At 41.1% G+C, this 22,317-nt stretch overlaps 1 protein-coding gene across 1 annotated transcript in view; it reads left to right on the top strand.

The window, feature by feature from the left end:
* Positions 1-22,317, top strand: part of unc45b (unc-45 myosin chaperone B) — a 72,403-nt gene that overhangs the window by 43,526 nt on the left and 6,560 nt on the right. The window contains exons 11-17 of the mRNA XM_072258068.1: positions 3,899-3,993; positions 7,696-7,837; positions 11,414-11,554; positions 12,542-12,669; positions 14,038-14,104; positions 15,886-15,999; positions 20,891-21,006. Of these exons, the coding sequence (XP_072114169.1) occupies positions 3,899-3,993; positions 7,696-7,837; positions 11,414-11,554; positions 12,542-12,669; positions 14,038-14,104; positions 15,886-15,999; positions 20,891-21,006 (803 nt within the window). The remainder of the gene's footprint in view (positions 1-3,898; positions 3,994-7,695; positions 7,838-11,413; positions 11,555-12,541; positions 12,670-14,037; positions 14,105-15,885; positions 16,000-20,890; positions 21,007-22,317) is intronic.

Here is a 22,317-nt window from a genome sequence, read left to right as displayed (position 1 = left end):
TCATATAGATAATTTCATTGCAACCGTGCATTGAATTAACACAAGGGAAAGCAATAACAGAATGCAGAATCAAGTGTCTTTTTATAGTGTTACTGGATAGAGCTTCCGTTTCATCTTGTTCATTTGAAAATGGCCCGATCAGTAACAGAAATGATAACATTATAACTGCTGATTTCATCCAGTGTAAATCAGGTTCATGCAGTACCATGCAATAGTTTAGGAGATCGAACTATACTTCAGCCCAGTTTAGAAAATCACTTCTAGAATCCAATCCATTTAATCCGTTTCTGCTTAGCCCACTTGGATACAAGACTTTGAGGAAGTTATGGTATGTTTGTTTATAAGCGCATTAACAGGTAAGTTTAAAGGCAATTGATCACACTTAATGAACTACTGAGATCTGATTTCCTTAACAGATGGTTCCATACATATTTGAGTAATTTAAAACTGGGTTATTCAGAGTGATCCATTATTAAACACTGCCACTTTTCTTGTGATAACCTGATTTCAATGCTCACTTATCAAGTTGCACATATTCCCGTCCTAATGATATTAGGGAACATTCTCTAATGGAATTTCCTTTTATAAATGATACCTTTACTAACACGTGAAATGTTTTAGGCCCAGATTACTAACTGGGTGAAAACTCTTCTCCAGTTTTGTTTTCTGTCGAGAAGTGATTTGTTGTTTATTTTAAAGTCAAACTTTGTTTTAACAGTGTTTTATTCCACAGAGTCTTAAATCAAACAAGGTTGTTTACAGCAAAATTTGACATCAAGTCACATTAGTAGTTATTGGAATAGAGATGGTTTTTAAGATATGTTGAAAATAGAAAAGAGAGTGAGGAAACAGAGGTTTGGGGAGGAAATTTCAGAGTTTAGTTATGGCTGCCAGCAGCAGAGAGGTTATGAAGACTACTGCCAAAATATTCTCTCCATTGCCAATGGATTAAATAGAATAATATTCATGTAAAGCGCTACCTCTTACTGAAGAATGAGATGGCTATATTTTTCTTGTTGAGCTCTAAAGGACAGAACAAACTAATGTTCTTTTACAACGCCAGCAACCCAGATGCAATAAAAGATGTTGCCTGCAAGTTAATCATGACATTTTTATTCTGCTTAGCTTTTCTAGTAATAGTCGAAAAATCATAAAAAGTCACAGAACTGCAATTCCAGTGGCACCTTAAATGACTTTTGCCATTCTCATTGTTCTCTCCAAAGGCTGTCTGGATAACATGCTTCTTCAGATAGCATTTAAAGCACTCCTGTGTTTCACTTAGCTCATTTCAAAGTGCGTAAAACTTGGGGATAAGAAATGGACCTTAGAAATAAAAAAATGGCTTATATTAGAAATTTTCCACTGCTCGAGCCTCTGTATTTGCATTTCCCCCATTCCCAACAAGATTCCATCAACAGGCATATTATTTCACCCCCCCCCACTCCTTTCAGCATTTCAAAGAAATATTCCCCTTGATAAACTCTTCTGGCTCTACCACCAATCAGCCTTATCATGGCACTGCACGTGATGTAACACCTCCTTTCCACTTTTTCCCTTCCAACCGGCTGGCGACCCAGAAAGCAAACAGTCCCTCCAGGCAAAGTAGCAACTCACTTGCAGTTCTTCCAACTGAGCTTATTGCTTTTGATACTCACAATATGATTGCTTCTATATTGAATAAATCAAATGTAAATTGTATAACTACACTGGAGAACACATGTGTTCAATCTACAGGGCCAACATTAAGCATCTGCTGCTTCAGTTCACTATTCCACTCCCACTCTGATCCACAGTCTGTGACCTCTTGCACCATTATATCATTGACCAATGCATGCTTAAGGAACAACACATTAACTTCAGTTTGCACATGTTCCAACCTTCTGGGTTCAATATTGAATGAAACTTCCCAGTAGCTTGCTTTCTCTGTCAGTATCAGAGCTGACTGTTTCTGCTGTAGGTAATCCATTGGTGAGACCTAAGCACATTTTCTCTGTCCATTAGCACAGCCTGACTTCCTGGGCATATTCCACACCTTTGCTTTTTGTAATATTTTATTGTCATTTTGCCTTTATTTATACTTTAACTTGTGCCTTTAATCCACTGTCACTGCAATTTTGACTGTCCCTGGCTTTACCTCAATACAGATATTACCTTTGTCGCATCCATCCCGCCTTCAAGCTTTCTGCAACTTTAAAAAATTGCTTTTCTCTCTTTCCTGGTTCTGAGGAGGATTCTTTGACCTAAAATGTTATCTCTGTTTCTCTTTCCACTGGGGCTGCCTGAATCCTGAATATATCCAATATCTTCAGATTATGTCTCAGAAATGCGACATTCAGTACAACTGTTCTATGCTGGTCTTCATAATCTATAAGAGCATCCTTTCCCCTAAGGGACAGGATGATCAGTAGCCAGAGGGACACAGATTGTAGATGAAGCTAAAGAACAAGTTGAGATGAGGAGAACGTCTTTCCACAGTGAGTTGTGATCTGCAACATCTTACCTGGGAGCGTGGTAGAAACAGGTCCAACAGGAACTTTTGAAAGCAAATTGGATACATTTTTGAAGAAGAGCACTTTTTATGGAGAAAGAGTAGGTATAATTGCATAGCAGCATAGACAGATATGACCTCTTCCTGACCCATGTTCTTCCCAAGGAATAATACTTTTTTTGTGGCTTGATTGCAACTTCTTTCCCCTAGGCATTCACTCATGCAGGGTAAGAAGTGCCACTGCAATGAATCTACAAGAGCACTGCTGCCTCATCTGAAAGCATGCAAGCTATTAATATCAAAGCAAATGAAGATAATCTTACAAACGGCAGATTTTCTTGGTACAAAAGCCATCAACACCTAACACTGAAACCTTGTGAATGTACTTAGATAAGCTAAGTATGTTGAAATCCAAAGGCTATGATTCTTGTGCCTCACTTCCCACATTATTGATCTCAGATGACCAAAACTATGTCCTGTCTAATTAGACTAGTTTACCTATCCCAACAACATTTCAAGAACTCTGCACTCTCCACCTTCATCTGTTCACCTCACCTTTGGTCAGCATGCCTGTCTTCCAAGGCCCTAAACTCTGGAAATCCTACGCTGAGCATATCAGCCTCTCTCTCCCCCTTTAAGGCATTCCATAGAACAGGATCTCTTCAGCCAAACTTCGTGAAATCTGTCCTAATAACCCTTTATGTGTGAATAAGACATTCATGATAAGAGACTAATGATAAGAAATTCCATTGTCTTGGAATTTCTGATGTGTTCAAGGTTCTCATTAAAGGTGCAATACCACCAGCAAAAAAATTATTGGGCTTAATTTGAAAGTCCAAAGGCACTTGAATACTTTTGTATATGAGGCATCATAGGGAGGGTTCTTTATGATATGATTTTTTTCAGTACCAAATTTGGGTAATTATTTCCAATTTATCAAGAAAGATCTTTTGATGGATCTTTTCATCTCCTAACTTCATTGATAAAAGGTGAATTTCACTTTATTTGTAATATTCCAACTGCGGTGTAAACATAAATGACTTACGAAACAAATCAAAGGAGACTTATGACAACTGAATTATTTGCAGATCTCATTTGAATGATGGAGTAAAGCATTTTAACACTTGCCTTTTTTGAAAATGTTAAGATACGGTAATTTAGCTATTGTCTTGATTGTTCTGTGGTAGAATTAAAAACATTGATCACCTCATTTCAAAGCATCTAAACTAAATAAAAAGCAGAAAATCCAGTAACATTGGGTCAGGCAGAATCTATGGTGACAGAAGCAAAGTTGATGTTTCAGATCTGTTACCAATGGTATTTTGTTATATCTTTTGGTGCTGACGTAACAAAGGAATGTAAATTTTAGAGGCCACCATAAAGAAATACTGTTTAAATTTCTGTCTGTAGGGCCTATGCAAGCTTGGATCAGCTGGAGGGACGGACTATGCACTGAGGCAATTCTCTGAAGGATCCACTGAAAAACTTGCAAAACAATGTAGGAAGTAAGTACTTTGAGCTCTAGAATAGATATATAGTTAAGACAAGTCACTGCACAGGTGTAAGTGATGTAGAAGGTAGGTATGTAGAGCACGAGAACAAGAACAAATTACATTGCTGCTTACAAACAAAAGCTGAAACCAAACTTCAGATGGTGGTAATGAACCAAAAACTCGGCCCAGGAGGTAAATTCGTTTAGGACCTGCTTCAATGAGAAGAAAGAAGTGCAGATGCTTAGAAGGAGCCTGAGCTGCTGTAGGCACATCCACCAAAAGGGCAGCACTTAAATTCAGGAATAATTTAGAGAGCAGATTAGGGGTGTTCTGGGACTTTGGAGGATAGTAGAACCAGAAGCGTTTGAGGAAGAAGGGTTGAAGACCTGAAGGTCTTGAAAGTAAGGATGAGAGTTTTAAATTTGAAGTGTTACAAAAACTGGATGAGGAAAATATACAGTATTTCCATATCTTACCTTCCCAGGCTTTTTTTTTTACTAACTCCAGAATTCCACCAAAAATTGGGCTCTAAATATCAACTTACTTATTAGCAGTAAAGGCTGGAAATACTGTAATAAATATGGCTGGAAAGGAAGGGGGAAGCCAGAGTAAGCAGAGGGTAAAGAAAGAAAGCTGGCAGATGATAGGTGAAGCCAGGTGATGTGGAAATTGGGTGGGTGGGGGAGGGGGACCAAGGTGAGAAGCTGAGAGGTGATAAGCGGAAAAGGACTGAAGAAGAAGGAGGTTGATAAGAGAGGAGAGTGGACCATGGGAGAATGGGAAGGAGGAGAGGCACTGGAGGGAGGTGATGGGTAGGTGAGGAGGAGAGGAGGGGTTAAGATGGGAGCCAGTATTGGGAATGGGAAAAGAGAAAAAAGGGAGGGGGTGAGAAATTACAATAAGTTAGAGAAATCAATGTTCATGTCATTAGTTTGGAGGCTACCCAGATGGAATACGAGGTGTTGCTCCTCCAACCTGAGAGTGGCCTCGTTGTGGCAGTAGAGGAGGCCATGTCAAAATGAGAATGGAAAATAGAATTAAAATGGGTGGCCACAAGAACATGGAGTCATAGAGTACTACAACACAGAAACAGGTCCTTTGACCCATCTAGTCCGTGCCAAAATAGGAATAGCGTTTTTACAAATCGAAGATTGTAAATCCTGCCTGTTGTGGCAGATGGAGCAAAGGGGAACAAAGTAGTCCCCCAATCTATGTCGGGTCTCACCAATGTAGAGTAGGCCACACCACAAGCACCAGATACAATAAGTGACCCCTACAGACTTGCAGGTGGAAAGACTGTTTGGGGTCCTGAATGGTAGAGAGTGAGGAAGTGAAGAGGCAGCAGTAGCACTTGATCCGCTTGCAGGGATCTACGGGATGGGAGTCACATAGAAAACGATCCCTGTGAAAAGTGGAGAGTGGAGGGGAGGGAAAGATGTGTTTAGGGGTAGGATCCTGTTGAAGAAGGTGGATATTACAGAGAATGATCGGATGGATGGTAGGTAAGGACAATGGGAACTCTATCCCTGTTATGGTGGAGGGATGATGGGGTGAGGGCGAATATCCTGCAAGTGGAGGAGATGGAGTTAAAGCCAGTATTGATGGTAGCAGATGGGAAACTCTATTCTTTGAAGAAGGAGCACATGTCAGATGTTCTGGAATAGAAAGCCTCATCCTGAGAACAGATGCAGTGGAGACCAAGGAACTGAGTCAAGTGAATAGCAGCTTTACAAGTGAAAATTGTAGATTTTATATTGGTAAGGGAGCTTTGTAAACATAGCCTGGGGTTTTTGAAAGATCACTTTATTTTTTATATTAAGTTTCTTGCAACTAAAGCTTTTGCCTTTTCAATGATTGTCCAAATATTTTACCAGAAGAAAAATGTATGTGTAGCATATATTAGGGCCGTAAAGATAAAATAGATTTTTTTAGTTTAATATCTATATCTTAATATAATACTGATAAGGTACAGGATGAAGTTTGAATAGATATCAGTTCTTCAGGATAATTTAATGTGCTTGAGCCAGGTTAGCCTCATCCATGTGTCAGAAGGCTGGGGAGGGTGGATGGGAGGGGGCTAGTCAAGCTCCCGACTGGAGATTTACCAGTGCAGCAGCAAAGAAGGAATACAGAGTTAGAGGTGTTGTCCTTCAGGTGGAGTTTTACACTGAGATTCCATCAGCTCCCTGTCTTCTGCCCAAAAAATAATTATCCACTCAAAAAATGATTTGGTCATTATCTCACTGAGGTTGTGGAACCTTTACTAAGGCAGTAAACACACTTAATTCTTTGTAAATTGCTTTTGGGATGTCCTGAGTAAAGGCAATCTGAATAATTCTGCCATTTAGCGTAGGTCTCTAAACCTGATAACTACAACAGTAACTCCCTTTCATGGAGATTAATGGCTGATTTTCCACTGACTGTCATAATGATATGGCATGAAAACAGGCCCTTCAGCCCACTGAGCCTGCACTGACTATCAACCATCCATTTTTACATTATCTCTCCCCCACCTCATTCTATTCTTCCTCTCCTGCTCCCAGATTCTTCCTTTTATCTATAGGTCAATAGGTCAATAGGTGCATTTAGTGTCAGGGAAATGTATACAATATACATCCTGAAATTCCTTTTCTTCGCAGACATCCACGAAAACAGAGTAGTGTTCCAAAGAATGAATGACAGTTAAAACATTCGAACCCAAAGCCCCCCACCCCAGCTCTCCCTCCCACACACAAGCAGCAGCAAGGCAACGACCCCCGCACCAGCAAAAGAGCAACAACACCCTCCACCGAGCACTCAAGCGTGTAGCAAAGCATCAACAAAGACACAGACTTGCCGTACCCCTAAAACTGCTCATTCACCTGATAATCCGACATACCACATGCTCTCACTCTCTCTAATGAGGGAAAAAGGTGTGTCCCTGTTTCACAGTGAGAGGGGAGACATAACAAACAATTCGCTGATTTATAACGTTAGAAGTCTGTTGTGTTGCTTTTTCCGAGCTCTGTGCCCAGAGAGGCGCAGCTGTCCGGATACATAACCCCTGGCAGCTAGCCCGCTGCTCCTGATGTTCTGTGTTCTCCTGCGAATCGTCAGTCAGATGCACCAGCCTAGGATCTGCAATTCCCCAGGGCCATGAACTCCTGGAACCCTGAAGGTGCACTCACCTTCCAGGCCACGTGCTTGGAATATCAAAAAGCGGCCCGTCATGAGGCCCTGAGAGCGGGTCCCATTCCCACAAAGAACCGAAGTCAGGGTGTAACTCTGGGTCAGGATCTTCAGACGAACCCCCCCACACCCTCAAATGGAAAAAAAAAAGAGAAATCAAAGATAGAAATAAAGGTGTTTCCAAAGACGCAAGCAAAGGAGTCGCTGTTTAGTGTTATCTTAACTTCCCCCCACCTTCCTGTTGACACACTAGGGGTAAATTAAAGTCCGAAATAATCCTTCCTACCTGCACATTCTTTCAGATGTGAGATGAGCCCAGGGCACCGGTGAGGGGAGAACGTGAAAGCCCCACACAGATAGCATTGGAGGTCAGGACTGGGCCCAGGGTAATGGCACCATGAGGGAGTGGCTTTATAAGCTGTACCACTGTGCTTCCTGACTGGATTGGATGTCCCGATATCTGTTAACAAGCCAAGCTAAATACACTGAATTACTGTGAATGGAATGCAGTGTTGAGCCAAGTAAACAAACTGAACATGTTTTTAGGTGGTTATGCAACCAGGACATCGACACCCGCACAAGAAAGTGGGCAATTGAGGGCATGGCATACCTGACTTTGGACGCTGACGTGAAAGACGACTTCGTTCAGGACGAGCCAGCAATGCAGGCAATGTTTGCTTTATCAAAGGTACGTGGTCTCAATGGGCCCCAGTTCCATGTATTACAGAGAGCTACACTCCCTCCAAAGAGCATAAAAATACATTCTTCAATTAGTAAATGAAAATAGAAAATACAGGAATTCTCAGCAGGACTGTCAGCATCCATGAGGAGAGAAATAAAGTTCTCATAAAAGGTAACAAATCTGAAATGCTGACTCTATTTTTTTTTCTTTCTCCATGGATACTCACTGGCTTGCAGCCTATTCTTAGTATTTTCTGCTTTTATTTCAGATTTTCAGCATCTGTATCATATTGATTTTAGAACATGGAACAGTACAGTCCCTTTAAAGACATCCTTGCCATAGAGAGAGTACAAAGAAGGTTCACCAGATTGAGTCCTGGGATGGCAGGACTTTCATATGATGAAAGACTGGATCGACTAGGCTTATACTCGTTGGAATTTAGAAGATTGAGGGGGGATCTTATTGAAACATATAAAATCCTAAAGGGATTGGACAGACTAGATGCAGGAAGATTGTTTCCGATGTTGGGGAAGTCCAGAACGAGGGGTCACGGTTTGAGGATAAAGGGGAAGCCTTTTAGGACCGAGATTAGGAAAAACTTCTTCACACAGAGAGTGGTGAATCTGTGGAATTCTGTGCCACAGGAAACAGTTGAGGCCAGTTCATTGGCTATATTTAAGAGAGAGTTAGATATGGCCCTTGTGGCTAAAGGGATCAGGGGGTATGGGGGGAAGGCTGGTACAGGGTTCTGAGTTGGATGATCAGCCATGATCATACTGAATGGCGGTGCAGGGCCGAATGGCCTACTCCTGCACCTATTTTCTATGTTTCTATGTTTAACCCATGATATGACAATCTTTTAACTTACTCCAAGATAAATTTAAACCTTTCCTCCCACATAGTCCTCAATTTTTCTTTCGTTCATGTGCCTATCCAAGAGAATCTTAAATGTTCCAAATTTATCTACCTCTATCACCAACCCCGGAAGCATGTTCCACACACTCACCAGTCTCTGTGTAAAAATTCTTACCCGTGACATCCCACCTATACTACCCTCCAATCACCTTAAAATCATGCCCCCTTGTATTAGCCATATCCTCCCTGGGAAAAAAAGGCACTGGCTGTCCACGCTATCTATGCCTCTTATCACCTTGTACATCTCTATTGAGTCACCTCCCATTCTCCTTTACACCTAAGGAAAAAGCCATTGCTTGCTCAACACTTCCTCATAACTTGTGGACTTGCTGGCGTGGGGTGGCTCGAAGGGCTGGAGGGGCCCCCTCCGCTAAATAAATATAATTCACTGTATCACTAAATAAAATAAAATAAATAAAATAAGACATGCTTTCTAATGCAGCATCCTGGTGACTCTCCTCTGCACCCTCTCTAAAGCTTCCACATCCTTCCAATAACGATGTGGCCAGATCTGACCACAATACTCCATGTGTGGTCTAACCAGAGTTTTATAGAGCTGCAAAATTACCTCACAGCTCTTGAACTCAATCCCCCAACTAATAAAGGCCAACACATCATATACATTCTTAACCACCCTATCAACTTGCATATCAACTTTGAGGGATCCATGGTCTTGGCCCCCAGGATCCCCCTGTTCCTCCACACTGCTCAGAATCCTGCCATTAACCTAGTACTCCATCTTCAAATTTGACCTTCTAAGTGTATCTACCATTTCACACTTTTCTAGATTGAACTCCACCTGCCACTTCACAGCCCAGCTCTGCATTCTATCAATGTCCTGTTGTAACCATCCACAACACCATCAACCTTTGTGTCATCTGCAAGCTTACTAACTCATCCTTTCACATCCACATCCAAATTATTATTAGAAATCATAAAGAGCAGGGGCCCCTGTACTGATCCCTGCAGAACACTACTGGTCACAGACTGCAGGCAGAATTCCATTTATCTATTACCACTTTCTGCCTTCTGTGGGCAAGTCAATTCTGAATCCAAACAGCCAAATATCCCTGGGTCCCATTCCTCCAGACTTTTGGAATGAGCCTACCATGGGAACTTTCTTGTACACCTTACTAAGATCTACATGCACTGCATCCACTGCTCTATCTTCATCAATTTTTGACACTTCCTCAAAGAATTTAGTCAGGCTTATGAGCCATTACCTGTCCCTCACAAAACCATACTGACTATCCCTGATGCAAAATGGTCTTGGCATGAAATGTCAATTTTTTACTCTTTTCCATAGATGCTGCCCGACCTGCTGAGTTCCTCCTGCATTTTGTGTGTGTTGCTTTGCATTTTCAGCATCTGCAGACTTTCTTGTGTTTGTGATCCCTAATCAAGCTATGCTTCAAAGTTCAAAAGTTCAAATTACACTTATTATCAAAGTATGTATGCAGCTTCCAACAGACAGCCATGAAACAAAGAACACGATGGAACCCATTCAAAGAAAAGCATCAAACCCAACCCCCACACAAAAAAAAAACAAATTGTGCATATGGCAAAAAAATGAGCAAAGCACACAGAAATGAAAGCCTGAAGCCTCACAGAACCCTTTCGAAGACAACAAAGCACCAGATCACTCAATCAGCCTGAAAACACACCACCGAAATGTAGATTACAGGCTCCAACAGTAGCAGATTCACATTTGAATGAACAAGTGCTCAAAAATCCTGTCTCTAAGAATCCTCTCCAATGATTTGCCCACCACTGATGTAAGACTGACTGGTGTATAATTCCCAAAATTATCCCTATTACATTTCTTGAACAAAGGAATAACATTTGCCACTCTACAGTGTTTGGGAACTGCATCTGTCACCAGTAAGGGCACAAGGATCATTGCAAAATGTGCAGCAATCTCTTCCCTCACTTTCCATAGTATCCTGTTACATATTCCATTTGGCCTCGGGAGCTTATCTATCCTAATGTTTTTCAAAAGCTACACATCTGCTTTCTTAACGTTGACATGCTCCAGTGTCTTAGTCTGTTCTATGCTGTCCACACATTCATCACATACTTTCTTAAACCATCTGCTCCTGTCCCTGTAAAGGTCAGGGAGTGTGCTCACTGCTGACAATGATCTTCTAGTCATCTGCGGAACAACCGAATCTGAACAACTGACAAATAATTATCACGTTGACATGGAATTCAGTATTCTTTGAATTTGGTTAAAAATGGGAACTGAATAAATAATTAAATTTTTCATACTAGTTCATCATGTCCAAGTTAAAATTTATTGTCATGGTCATATATATACAGGATATGAATGTCATGGAAATTAACCCTGCAGCAGCAGAAGCAACACAGTATATTACTGTAAACAAAAATTAACATGAAATAACATACTTTACTTTCATGACAACTAAACAAAAAAACATACTAGTGCTAGTGCAAGTTGAGAGAGAGGGACAGAGAGAGAAACACGAAATATAGTCTGAGTTAGTGTTAATTAGTTACGATTGATTAGTGTTGGTGATGCTGTCACTTCCGATCGTTAATGAAATTCCACCATAATTAAACTGTTTTTGTGTTCTTCTTCACATGGAAGTATGGAGACTTGAGGTGGGATGGCGCCTTTTCCTAATATTATTTCTTCCTCCCTCTTAGTCCACTGACAAGACGATCCTTTATGCTGTGGGATCAGTCCTAGTAAACTGCACAAACAGCTATGATGTAAAAGAAAAGATACCCGAGCTGGTTGAGTTGGCAAAGTTGTCAAAGCAACATGTGCCTGAAGATCATCCAAAGGTAAAAATATATTCTCGCATTTCCATAGCACCTTTCACGTCTTCAAGGTGATCCAAATTGCTTTAAAACACTACTTTATAGAGGATTTTTTTTGAATCAGAAAGCTTTCCAAGATGTTTTGTGAGAGAGACATCAATTGAGAGAGGCTACATATCTAAATATTAACACAGAAAATAAAAGGCTTAGTCAGACAAGCAGGTTTTAAGGACTTTAAAAAAAAAGAGATGGAGAGAGAGGGAAGTTTAGGAAAGGAATTGCAGTATTTAAGGGGTTAACAGATGAAGGCGGGATCACTAGCGGTGGAGCAATTAAAATCAGGGGGGTCCGTAATTTTGAAGATTTTGGAGAAATCTATAGTGAGAGGGCAAGACTATGGACAGATCTGGAAAAACACCAGGTGACAATATGAAAAATTGAAGTGTTCCATTCTTGATAGAGGGAATAGTTAAGTAGGTACTTTTAAGTGGCAATCAAATGCATTTCCACAGACAGTAATGAGGTACTGGAGGAGAAACGTCTGCTTGGTTACCCATTTGCAGTTAATAGACCAAGTTTTGACAATGAACTACAATCCAAATCTATTAATTTTTGTGTACATTTTTGTCAGTGACCAAGAATCAAATTCTAAGCCAGTCTGGCTTTTGTGTTTAGCTGAAGATTAAATACAGGCCAGGATATGTTGAAGGACTCTTCAAATCATGGACATGGGATTTGTTAGATTGAACTGAGAAGACCACACAGGCCCTGCTTTAGCATCTCGGCTAAAAGCCCCCATAGGCTAGCAGTGCTGAGTTTTAGGCTGAAATACGACTCTTGACTTCCTGAAAAGAATATGAGAGAGAGATGGAGTTGCGCATGGAGGTCGGGTGAATTTGAGGCATGGATCAGACAAGCAAGGAGCAGTGTTTTGTGTTGAATGAAGTCATTAAGGAGAATGTTAGATGATTATGGCTGTAAAACGATTACCACTCTTGCTGTTGCACACAGGATAAAAAAGATTTTGTGATCCAGAGGGTGAAGCGCTTGATCAAAGCTGGTGTTGTCTCCACCCTTGCTGTCATGCTGAAGGCAGACAGTGAAATCTTGACAGACCAGACCAAAGAGCTCATGGCACGGTGAGATATATCTTATGTTTGGCTTAAGGAGAACTGCATTCAAAACGTTCTCCGGCGTGGCTAAATGGGCTTCAGTTTAATCTCTCTCTGGATGTATTGGAGAGCTGGTCATGTAGGTGTCAGGCTAAACAACGTGCTCTAAAGCTGTAGTTGAGGCACAGCATTCTGACACAGAGATAGATCATTATCGGCAACACTGAAGTGCTATAAAACACTGGTTCTCAATGTGCTGTATGCAGTCTGAGGGTATTCATGTTTATTTAATACACAGAGAGTGAGGTGTGTGTGTGTGTGTCATGTGACACATTTGGAGTTGCACATGCAACCCACTGAGAGAAGTTGGCTGAGAAAAGCTATTAATACAGTACAACAAAATTCAAATAGCATTCCCTACGCTGACTAAAATATTCTCTTGCCTAAGTCTTCCAATTGTTAAATTCCTTTTGCAACATTAGAATGTGCTAAAATACTGGTTAGGAGATAAATATTTGCCAGGGTAAAGGTTGGTGGGGGGGCAGTTTCTACATAGTACCAAAGTGATCTTTACTTTGCCTATCTGAATTCAGTGGGGGAGATGGTACTGTGACTGAACTAGTGTCCAGTAACACAGATGCCTGCAACCAAAGTCTCAGTCTCGTAGTGTGAAATTGAATAAGGAGTCATTATCAATAAAGACCACAAAATTACTTGATTATTGTAAAGCCAATCTAGTTCACTAATATCCTTCAACCATAAGCCAGTCTGGCCTAGAGATGATTCCAGATCAATGGCCAATAGGGATAGTCAATATAAGATTTGACTTGACTGTGAAGTTCAAATCCCAGAAAAATGAATACATTTGAAATCAGATTCTTGCATTAATTGGCAGCTCCCACAGTGCACCTTGTGTTGTCCACCTGGATTCTGTGATTAATAGCAGTGCTGTTGCAAAGTAAACGTCAGCAAGGAATGGCATCTTTATAGAATGAAAGAGAGGAATAGGCCATTCGACCCACTGAGTTTGAACTGATCACCAACCACTTACTTACACCAGCCCTACATTAATCCCATCTTTCATTCTCCCCTCATCCTTGTCAATTCCACAGAGATTCTACCACCCACCTTCTCACTAAGTACAATTTACAGTGGCCAATTAACCTAGCAACCAGCTTTGGGTGGAAATTGGAGCACCAGGAAGAAACCTATGCAGATAATGTGCGAACTCCACATAGAGATCACCCGAGACCAGGACTGAACCTGGGCCTTTTGTTCAGCGAGGCAATGGTTTAGCTAACTGTGCTTTGTGAATGGCATTTTTAGTTCTTAGAAAGCATGTGTGTCATATATTTTTAATATACAACTAAATCCCCTTTTCCTCTTGACATTTAGAGTGTTCCTTGCTTTGGTTGAGGATGTCAGAGATCGTGGCAAAGTTGTGGCACAAGGTGGTGGAAAGGTATTTATACAGAATAACACAGAGCATGCAGTACAGAAGAATTGTATTCTGATTTGTGCCATTATCTGTGCTAAATATAAACTTCCTCCCCCTCCTCTTCATATCACCCCAGTCTGCCCACTTCTTTTTCCATCTGGCCTCCACTTCAGCGTATCTTTCCTAGTTATTTCAGCCTCTCTCTGTGAAAGTGGGTTCCACATTTTTGTGGTCTTTGTGTAAATGGTTCTCCCGAATGCTCTTTCAGATTTATTAGTGTTTGTTTCAAAAGTGGTGGGACCTAGTTTGGTTTCCTTCCCAAACAGAAACAGCTTCTCTGCATCTCTCCCACAACACTTTCACAATCTTCTTCATCTTTCAAACGCCGCCCCTTAGCAGTTGAGTTGAAGATGTTACTCTGCTTTTATCCTTTCCTGTTAATAACATTCCCTTCATTTGGTATCATTGGCTAATGTGCATTTACTGATGTGATGTTATGGCATTGCATGGCTGTGATATAATTCTCTGGGGTCATGAAGAATAGATATCAACAATAATGAGTGGTGACCGTAATAAATGCTTGTGACCACCTCAGTGAGTGGAGAAAGAGAAGGAACTCAAGGTGTATATCTGTGACACCAAATAAATATCCTTTACTAATCAATTCAGTGATAACTAGAATATATGTTGATACTTCTTTTTAGTAGAGTCTTCTATTGACTGCTCACTCAATAGATATTTTTATCCTGGGAGCATTAATAAATAATAAACAGTTTCTGACATTTTAGTTTGTATATAAGTGTCAATATCCATGGAGTAGGAGGATGATTCTGGCCTTATTTGTCCATGGTGGCTGTTGAAGAACTATTTGATCCAGTGCCATTTTTCAGTTTATGGGTTTCAGCTTACCAAGTGCACACCAAAGCTAATTTTACATGTGAACAGTGAGGATTATTAAGGTCTTCATTATTAAGTACTCTTAACATCAGTTTCCAGACTCCCTCCAACTCCCAACTATCATCCATCCTGGCTTTTGGTCACTTTAGTCAAAAGACCTTGTTCTTTACATTGTCTGGGTCCTGTATGATTTTATGCAGTACTGTGCAAAAGTCTTAGCTACAGATATATAGCTAGGGTGCCTAGCACATTTGCACAATGCTGTAGTAACTTTATGTTTGCACTGTACTCTACTGCCGCCACAAAAAAAAAACAAATTTCATGACATAGTTGAGTGATGGTAAACCTGATTCTGATATGGGTCTCTTTTGTGGACTGAGAGTTGTAAGGAAGCAGGGAAGGGAGTTATGGTTGTGAATTCCTACACTGTCTCACTCATTGTAACCTCCTCTAAGCTATAACTTTCCTAGTTATCTGAACTCTTCCATTTCTGGTCTCTGAGCCACCTCCATTCCTAATAGCTCCATCTTTGGTAGCTGTGCCTTCAGCGGTCAAAACTTGAGAATTCTTTCCCTACACCTTTACCCCACTGATTTGTCCTTTGCCCTCCCAATCCTAATATCCCTCTCAGAGCTTCTGTACTAAGCTGTGTTTGATAAGTGATCTGTGATGATTGTCTTTGATGTTAAGGGAAAGCAAGTTGTACAAGTTTGTAAATGCTGATGGTAACAATCAAATAGAAAGTTGTCATGTTATATTGAGTTTGTTGAGCAGAATATTTCATTAAAAGAGAGGGGTTTTAGAGTCAGATAACAAGTTCTTACACAGAAACTTGTGATTTTCGATATTAAGCTCTGCATTCTGATAAAGTCTTCCTTGTCCTCTCTATCTTTTATTTTCATTTTCAGTCGTTGTTACCACTTGCCCTCCATGGTACTGACATTGGCAAAATCAAGGCATCCCATGCTCTTGCTAAGATCACTGCCATTTCCGACCCTGAAATAGCCTTCCCTGGTGAAAGGGTAAGTGAAAATCTATCTGGCAACTGGAAGTGACTGAATGGAAAAGAAACAGACATTCAGTAAAAGAGTTGTTTTAGTAACAGAGAGAGACGGGCGGGGGGGTGGGGGGGCTCACTTTACAGGCATTGTGGCTACTTTCTAACCAAATCTGCTGTGCCTCCATCCGTGTCATGTATGTCTGAGTTACAAGTTTATGGATCTCACTTGAGTCACAAATCTGGTGCTATACTGTCAGAAATGCTGTCTTTCAAATGAAATATTAAACCAAGTCCTCACTGGACTAAGGATTCACTGATTCTTTTACAAGGACGAGTGGCAGTGTCATAAAGCCCGACTCAATATATCAGCCTCAAAGAACAGATTTTGGTTATTACAAGAGAACTGTTCATGGGAATATATTGTAGACAAATTATCTGTCCCACTTCCTACAGGAGGGACAATGTCTCCAATGGCTATTAAATGCATTTGCAGCAAACTAGAAGGTCATGATCAGTACCGTATAGCTGAAAATCCACCTTTCTTTCAACATAACTTGAAAGCTAATGCAGATATGAACTTGAAGCACAGATCTCAGCACTTTTCTAAACATACGGTATATGAACATTGTTAAGTTATCTTGGGAGGTTTTACTACCTCTACTACACATTATACAAATGCAAGTTATTGTTATCCCCTTTCAGTCATGTTGGAAATAGAGTGAGTCATTCAAAGAGTCAAATAATGTACTAATGATTTTGATTGATAGAGCACTGCAGTTCAAATTGGTTTCCCTGAGAGAAATTTGCAAAACTTGTCCACATTTCCCCACAGTGCTGTTAAGTTCAATCATTGCATGATATTCAGAATTGGTTTCATAAATACAAGAGATTCTGCAGAGCAGCACACACACAAAATGCTGGATGAACTCAGTAAGTTGTGCAGCACCTATGGAAGTGAATAAACAGTCAATGCTTTGGGCCGAGATCACTCATCAGAACTGGAAAGAAAGGGGGAAGAAGCCAAAATAAGAAGGGTGAGAGGAGGGGAAGGGGTACAAACTGGTTGGTGATAGGTGAAGGGGAAGATTGGTGAGTAGGGCGGGGGAATAAAGTAAGAAGCTGGATGGGGATAGGTGGAAGATATGAAGGGCTTAAGGAGAAGGAAAGGACCATGGACCATGGGAGAAAGGGAAAATGGACTGGCAATGTATCTGGTGCTCCTTGTGCGGCCTTCTCCACATCAGTGAGAACTGACGAAGATTGGAGCACTACTTTGTTGAGCACCTTTGCTCCAACCTTCACAAAAGGTGGGATTTCCTGATAGCCACCCCTTTCAATTCGACTTCCCATTCCCATTCCAACATGTCAGTCCATGGCCTCCTCTACTGCCACAATGAGGCCACACTCAGGTCAAAGGAGTAACACCTCATATTGAGTCTGGGTTGACTCCAAACTGATGGCATGAACATTTATTTCTCTAACTTCCAGTAATTTCTCCCCCCTCCTCCTTCTTTCTTCTTTTCATTCCCCATTCTGGTTCCCCCCTCACCCCTTCACTCCTCTTCACCTGCCCATCACTTCTCTCTGGAGCCCTCCTTCCCTCTCTTCCATGGTCCACTGTCCTCTGCGATCAGATTCCCTCTTCTTTAGCCCTTTACCTCTTCCATCTATCAACTCCCAGCTTCTCACTTCATTTCTCCTCCCTCCCCCTCCCCCTCACTGTTCTCACTTATCACTAGCCAGCTCGTACTCCTTCCACTCCCCACCCCCAACCTTCTTATTCTGTCATCCACCTCCGTTCCTTCCAGTCTTGACTCAAAATTTATTATCCTCCATAGATGCTGCTTGATATGCTGATTTCCTCCAGCACTATGTATGTGTTATTCAGGATCACTTGTTTGTCATTGCCTTTGTCATCAAAATATGTTTCCCAAGATCACTCAAAGCTCTGAATTCATTCAACAGTGAATCAATGGGACCCAGCCATGCCTCAGTCAAAAAGCTGTGGTCTGACCTACTTCAGAGCCTCGAGTACTCGGCCTAGGCTGACAGCTCAATGCAGCAGTGAGAGGGTGCCGAGTTCAGAAGGATGTTGTTATCTGATGACCAACCAATCTTCTGTTGGTCCTCCAAAGTAAAATAACCCTTGTGTAATGTTCAATGAAAGCGGAGAGGATATTCTCAGTATCCAATATTTATTTCTCAATCAGCCACCAGCCTCAAATATGATCCAATTTCCTGCTCGTAATTTTAGTAAGTCTCTCCCAAATGCTGGAAACTAGTCAGTCAATCAAATGACAACAAAGGTACTTTATTAAAATAAACACTTGAAATGAGGGACAACATTCTTCTTTCTGTGTCTCTCTCCCCAGACTGACAGACGTCTGACATACTGCACATTCTGGCATGATTCAGCAGTGCGATAGAACTCAATAATAAAATTATTAAAGGCATACCAACCAGTTCTGCTAATGTTGCACTTAATATCAGGTTACTGTTCGTAGAATATTGCTGAATGTAAATGGGCTTCTGTTTGTCCAACATTAGAACAGTGACTACATTCTTTTATAGCACTTTGGGACATCCTGACTCCATGAAAGGCAGTGTAAAATCCTTTTTATATGGCAAGATAGAATACCATTGCCAGAGAAAATGCATTTAATATTTCACCAATGACCCTTCATCAGAAGCCTAGTACAGACAATTTAACCTTCATCATTTGGAACTGATCTGCCATTATTCAGAGCAATTTGCTTCCAAGCCTCAGAGTATGTTTAATAAGCTGTAGATTTCTGAGAAGCCAAGTTTCCAACCTCATAAATAAGCCAGGCTAGAGTTGGAATGAGTTCAATATAGAATATTCTGGAAGGCAGTCTGCCAAGATATTGGGATATGTTTAAAGAAGGGGGACTACAATGCCATATAATTTGATTTCTAAATTCACCCTCCAGTGGCTGCACCAACCTGACTCATATTCGATCCAGAGCGATGTTCATCTTCTAATTCCATTGCTCACCTTCACTTTAAGGAAGTAACAACCTGGGACAGTTCAAGCAAATGTTTGCTTCTGGTTAAGGTTCCATGCAGCAGCATGGCTGAAACTACTTCCTCTGATGAACCATGGTGGCAGCACATGTCAGACACATGATAAATTTACCTCGGCCCTCAGGAGTTCCTGTCATCCCCTAATCTCTAACAGCTAGAAAAACGTGGGTGGAAGGTGCGTGGAAGAATCACTGCCTGCATGCTCCCTTCAATTCATGCACTGACCTGACCTGAAAGAAGGTGGCAATTCTTCATCATTGTTAGGTCTATATCCTGCAAATTTCTCTCCTAATGTCACTGTGGGAGTTCATTTAATAGAAGAACTACAGCGCTTCAAGTTTGTGTCTCTTTTGTTTCTCCCTCTCTCTTGTCCCTTTCTCTCTCTTTCTCATTCTCTCTGCCCCCATCTGTCTATTTGACTGTCTCATTATCTTCTTCCTATGTATCCATCTTTCTGTCTCTTCATCTCCCACTTGTTCTATCTGCCCACCATCATTCCATTATCTTATTCCACATCACCTCCCTTACTTACTGGATTCTAGATTTGCAGGCCTTTGTTGTATCATGATGCAGGTGTCTTGACCCAACATGTTAACTGTTCCTCTGTCTGACTCAATAAGGTCATCCAGTAGATGTTCTTTGCTTGAGATCAAGGGTTCCCAACTTGGGGTCCACAGACCCTTTGCTTAATGTTATTGGTTCATGGCATAAAAAAGGTTGGGAAACACCGCTCTGGATTATTCTAGCTGCAGCTTTTTTTCACTCTCTCTGCTTGCCTCACTTTTTCTGTTCTCTCTCTCTCTCTCTCTATTTCACTTGCTCTTTCTTTCCCTTTCTATTTGCTGTCCATGGTTTGGCCTGAAGAAGAGAGAAGGGACTGAAACTTTTCTTTTTGCAGTTTGTACTGGATCTGAAATTGTAACAACACAAAAAAAACTTATTTGGCTCCTTGATTGTCAGGGTCAAGGCAAGTGTCATAACTTCATTATCCCAGCTGATGGTTGGTCAAACGCATAGACAATAACTCTATCTAGGTAGATTGGAGCAATCACTGTGGACTCTGTCATTACTGCTATTAAGTGACTGATTTTGTGGTATTCTCCTTTCACCCACCAAAATATTGGATGGCTTTCTCTGTTTAATTTAGAGAAAAAAAGCCATCTTGAGCCAAAGTAAAAATTTCCAAACTTGGCTCATTCTAATAACTTGTTACTGACCTGGTGACGATGTCCTGCCCATTGAGGGCGGTGGGTAAGTGGGTCATTGGATAATGATCACTACCAATGTTGGGGGTGGGGGGAATAAAGGTGGGATTTTGCAACATTAAGATAATTTAGTAGTAATGATAATGGTGACGCTATTGTGCCTACAATAGCCACAGTATGAATTAGACAGCACATTCCACTCACTATGTACATATGTGAGGTTAAAGATGGAAGTCAGTCAGTTGTTGATTATGTTTTTCTCCATTGCTCTCTGGGCTTCAGAACAGCATCATTTCACAGGGAGACTTCATAAGTTCTTTTCTCCCATGGTAGAGATATCTTAAAGCAGAGTTTTAAGATAAATTAAACGAGTTTCTGTGCTATACAACTCTCCTTGCATTAAGTGACTTTATTCTAAAAGCCTTCTCAAAATGTTGATTTATTTGAGTAGCCTAATCACATTTATTTTTAGTGTCTTTGGAATCTTTTCTGTTGTGCATGTTTCTCTCCCTGACAAACAGCTCCATTTCTGTGCTCATTCTTTGAAAGAGTTGTCCATGAAAATGAGTCATTTAAAAGCAGTCACTTGGTCATATGTATTCTTGTCATCTTCATCGCTGACCTGTTTTATAGAGCCTGATCTCTTCTCTGCCTCCCCTTCAGATCTATGAAGTGGTGAGGCCACTGGTCAGCCTTCTGAACACCGAGCGGGATGGCCTGCAGAACTATGAGGCTTTGATGGGACTCACAAACCTTGCGGCAAAAAATGAGAAGCTGAGGCAAGTTGCTTACCTTTGCAAAGCCAAATCTCTGCTTCTGTCGATGTTTGTTTATGTTGTTCTACCAGAATTATGCATCTTAGAGGGTTCCTCGTTACACCTGCACTGCCCTTTTGAATGATACCACCAATATTCTCCAACTTTCTTCTCATCTGACTCCAAATTCCAGAAATTTCTTTCCAAATTTCAAATAATTATGCAATTTTCTATAACTCTGTTTCCACTTTTTTTTCAGGCAATGCAGACAGGATAAAAACAACTCTGATAAATATGTAACCTTGTCTCCCGTTGCTTCTTGTGCTAAGTAACAACTCTTGATCTCCAGCTATTGATTTTTCTGCCATGTTTTTCCTCATTTCCTCTGACGAAACCCTTCATAATTTCAGACCAATACTAATGAATCTTCCACTAACCTTGTTTGCTGTTAAGGAGAACATTCCTAGCCTCCCTACATTACCAAAACACTTATTAATTTTTGATGCAAAGTTGCCCAATTCCCAAACCAACGTACCATTCTTCATCATTTCTGCTAGTTCCAAAGGGATCCCACTGCCGGTCCTGTCTTCCCTTGTCCTCCAATTACTGCTTTGCACAGTGACCACTCTCTTTGTCACTGCTTTGTCCACTCATTCCACCCCAGCCATCCATTCCTTTCCCCTGCCCCATGGGAAGGGAAAGACATATCTGTCTATTCACCTTCTCCCTCACTATTATCCTGGGACCTCAACAACCCTTCCAGGAGAGGTAGAGGATCAGCAGCATTTTTCCAACCTAGTCTTCCCCATTTGATGTTGGTGACGTGGTTGGTTAGCACTTATGATCTACGCAAGCCTTCTCCTGTTCCTTTGCATCTCAGTCCATCATCAGATCTGCTATTACTTTTTCGCTCATGTATTTATCCAGTTTCCCCTTTAATTCAGCTTATCTATTCATCACAGCCACTTGCTGTGGGAAGGAAGTTCATATTCCTATCATAAGCTGGATAACAAACACAAGACAATCTACAGATAAACAACAGGAATTCTGCAGATGCTGGAAATTCAAGCAACACACATCAAAGTTGCTGGTGAACGCAGCAGGCCAAGCAGCATCTGTAGGAAGAGGTGCAGTCGACGTCCTGACGAAGGGTCTCGGCCTGAAACGTCGACTGCACCTCTTCCTACAGATGCTGCTTGGCCTGCTGCGTTCACCAGCAACTTTGATGTGTGTTACAATCTACAGATGCTGGAAAACCAAGGCAAAGCACACAAAATGCTGGAGGAACTCAGCAGGTTAGGCAACATCTATGGAAATGAAAAAACAGTCCATGTT

The sequence above is a fragment of the Mobula birostris genome, chromosome 5 (genome assembly GCF_030028105.1).
Source record: "Mobula birostris isolate sMobBir1 chromosome 5, sMobBir1.hap1, whole genome shotgun sequence".
In the NCBI taxonomy this organism is placed as follows: Eukaryota; Metazoa; Chordata; class Chondrichthyes; order Myliobatiformes; family Myliobatidae; genus Mobula; species Mobula birostris.
The sequence above is the reverse complement of the archived record's forward strand: the minus strand, read 5'-3'. Positions and strand labels throughout refer to the sequence as shown.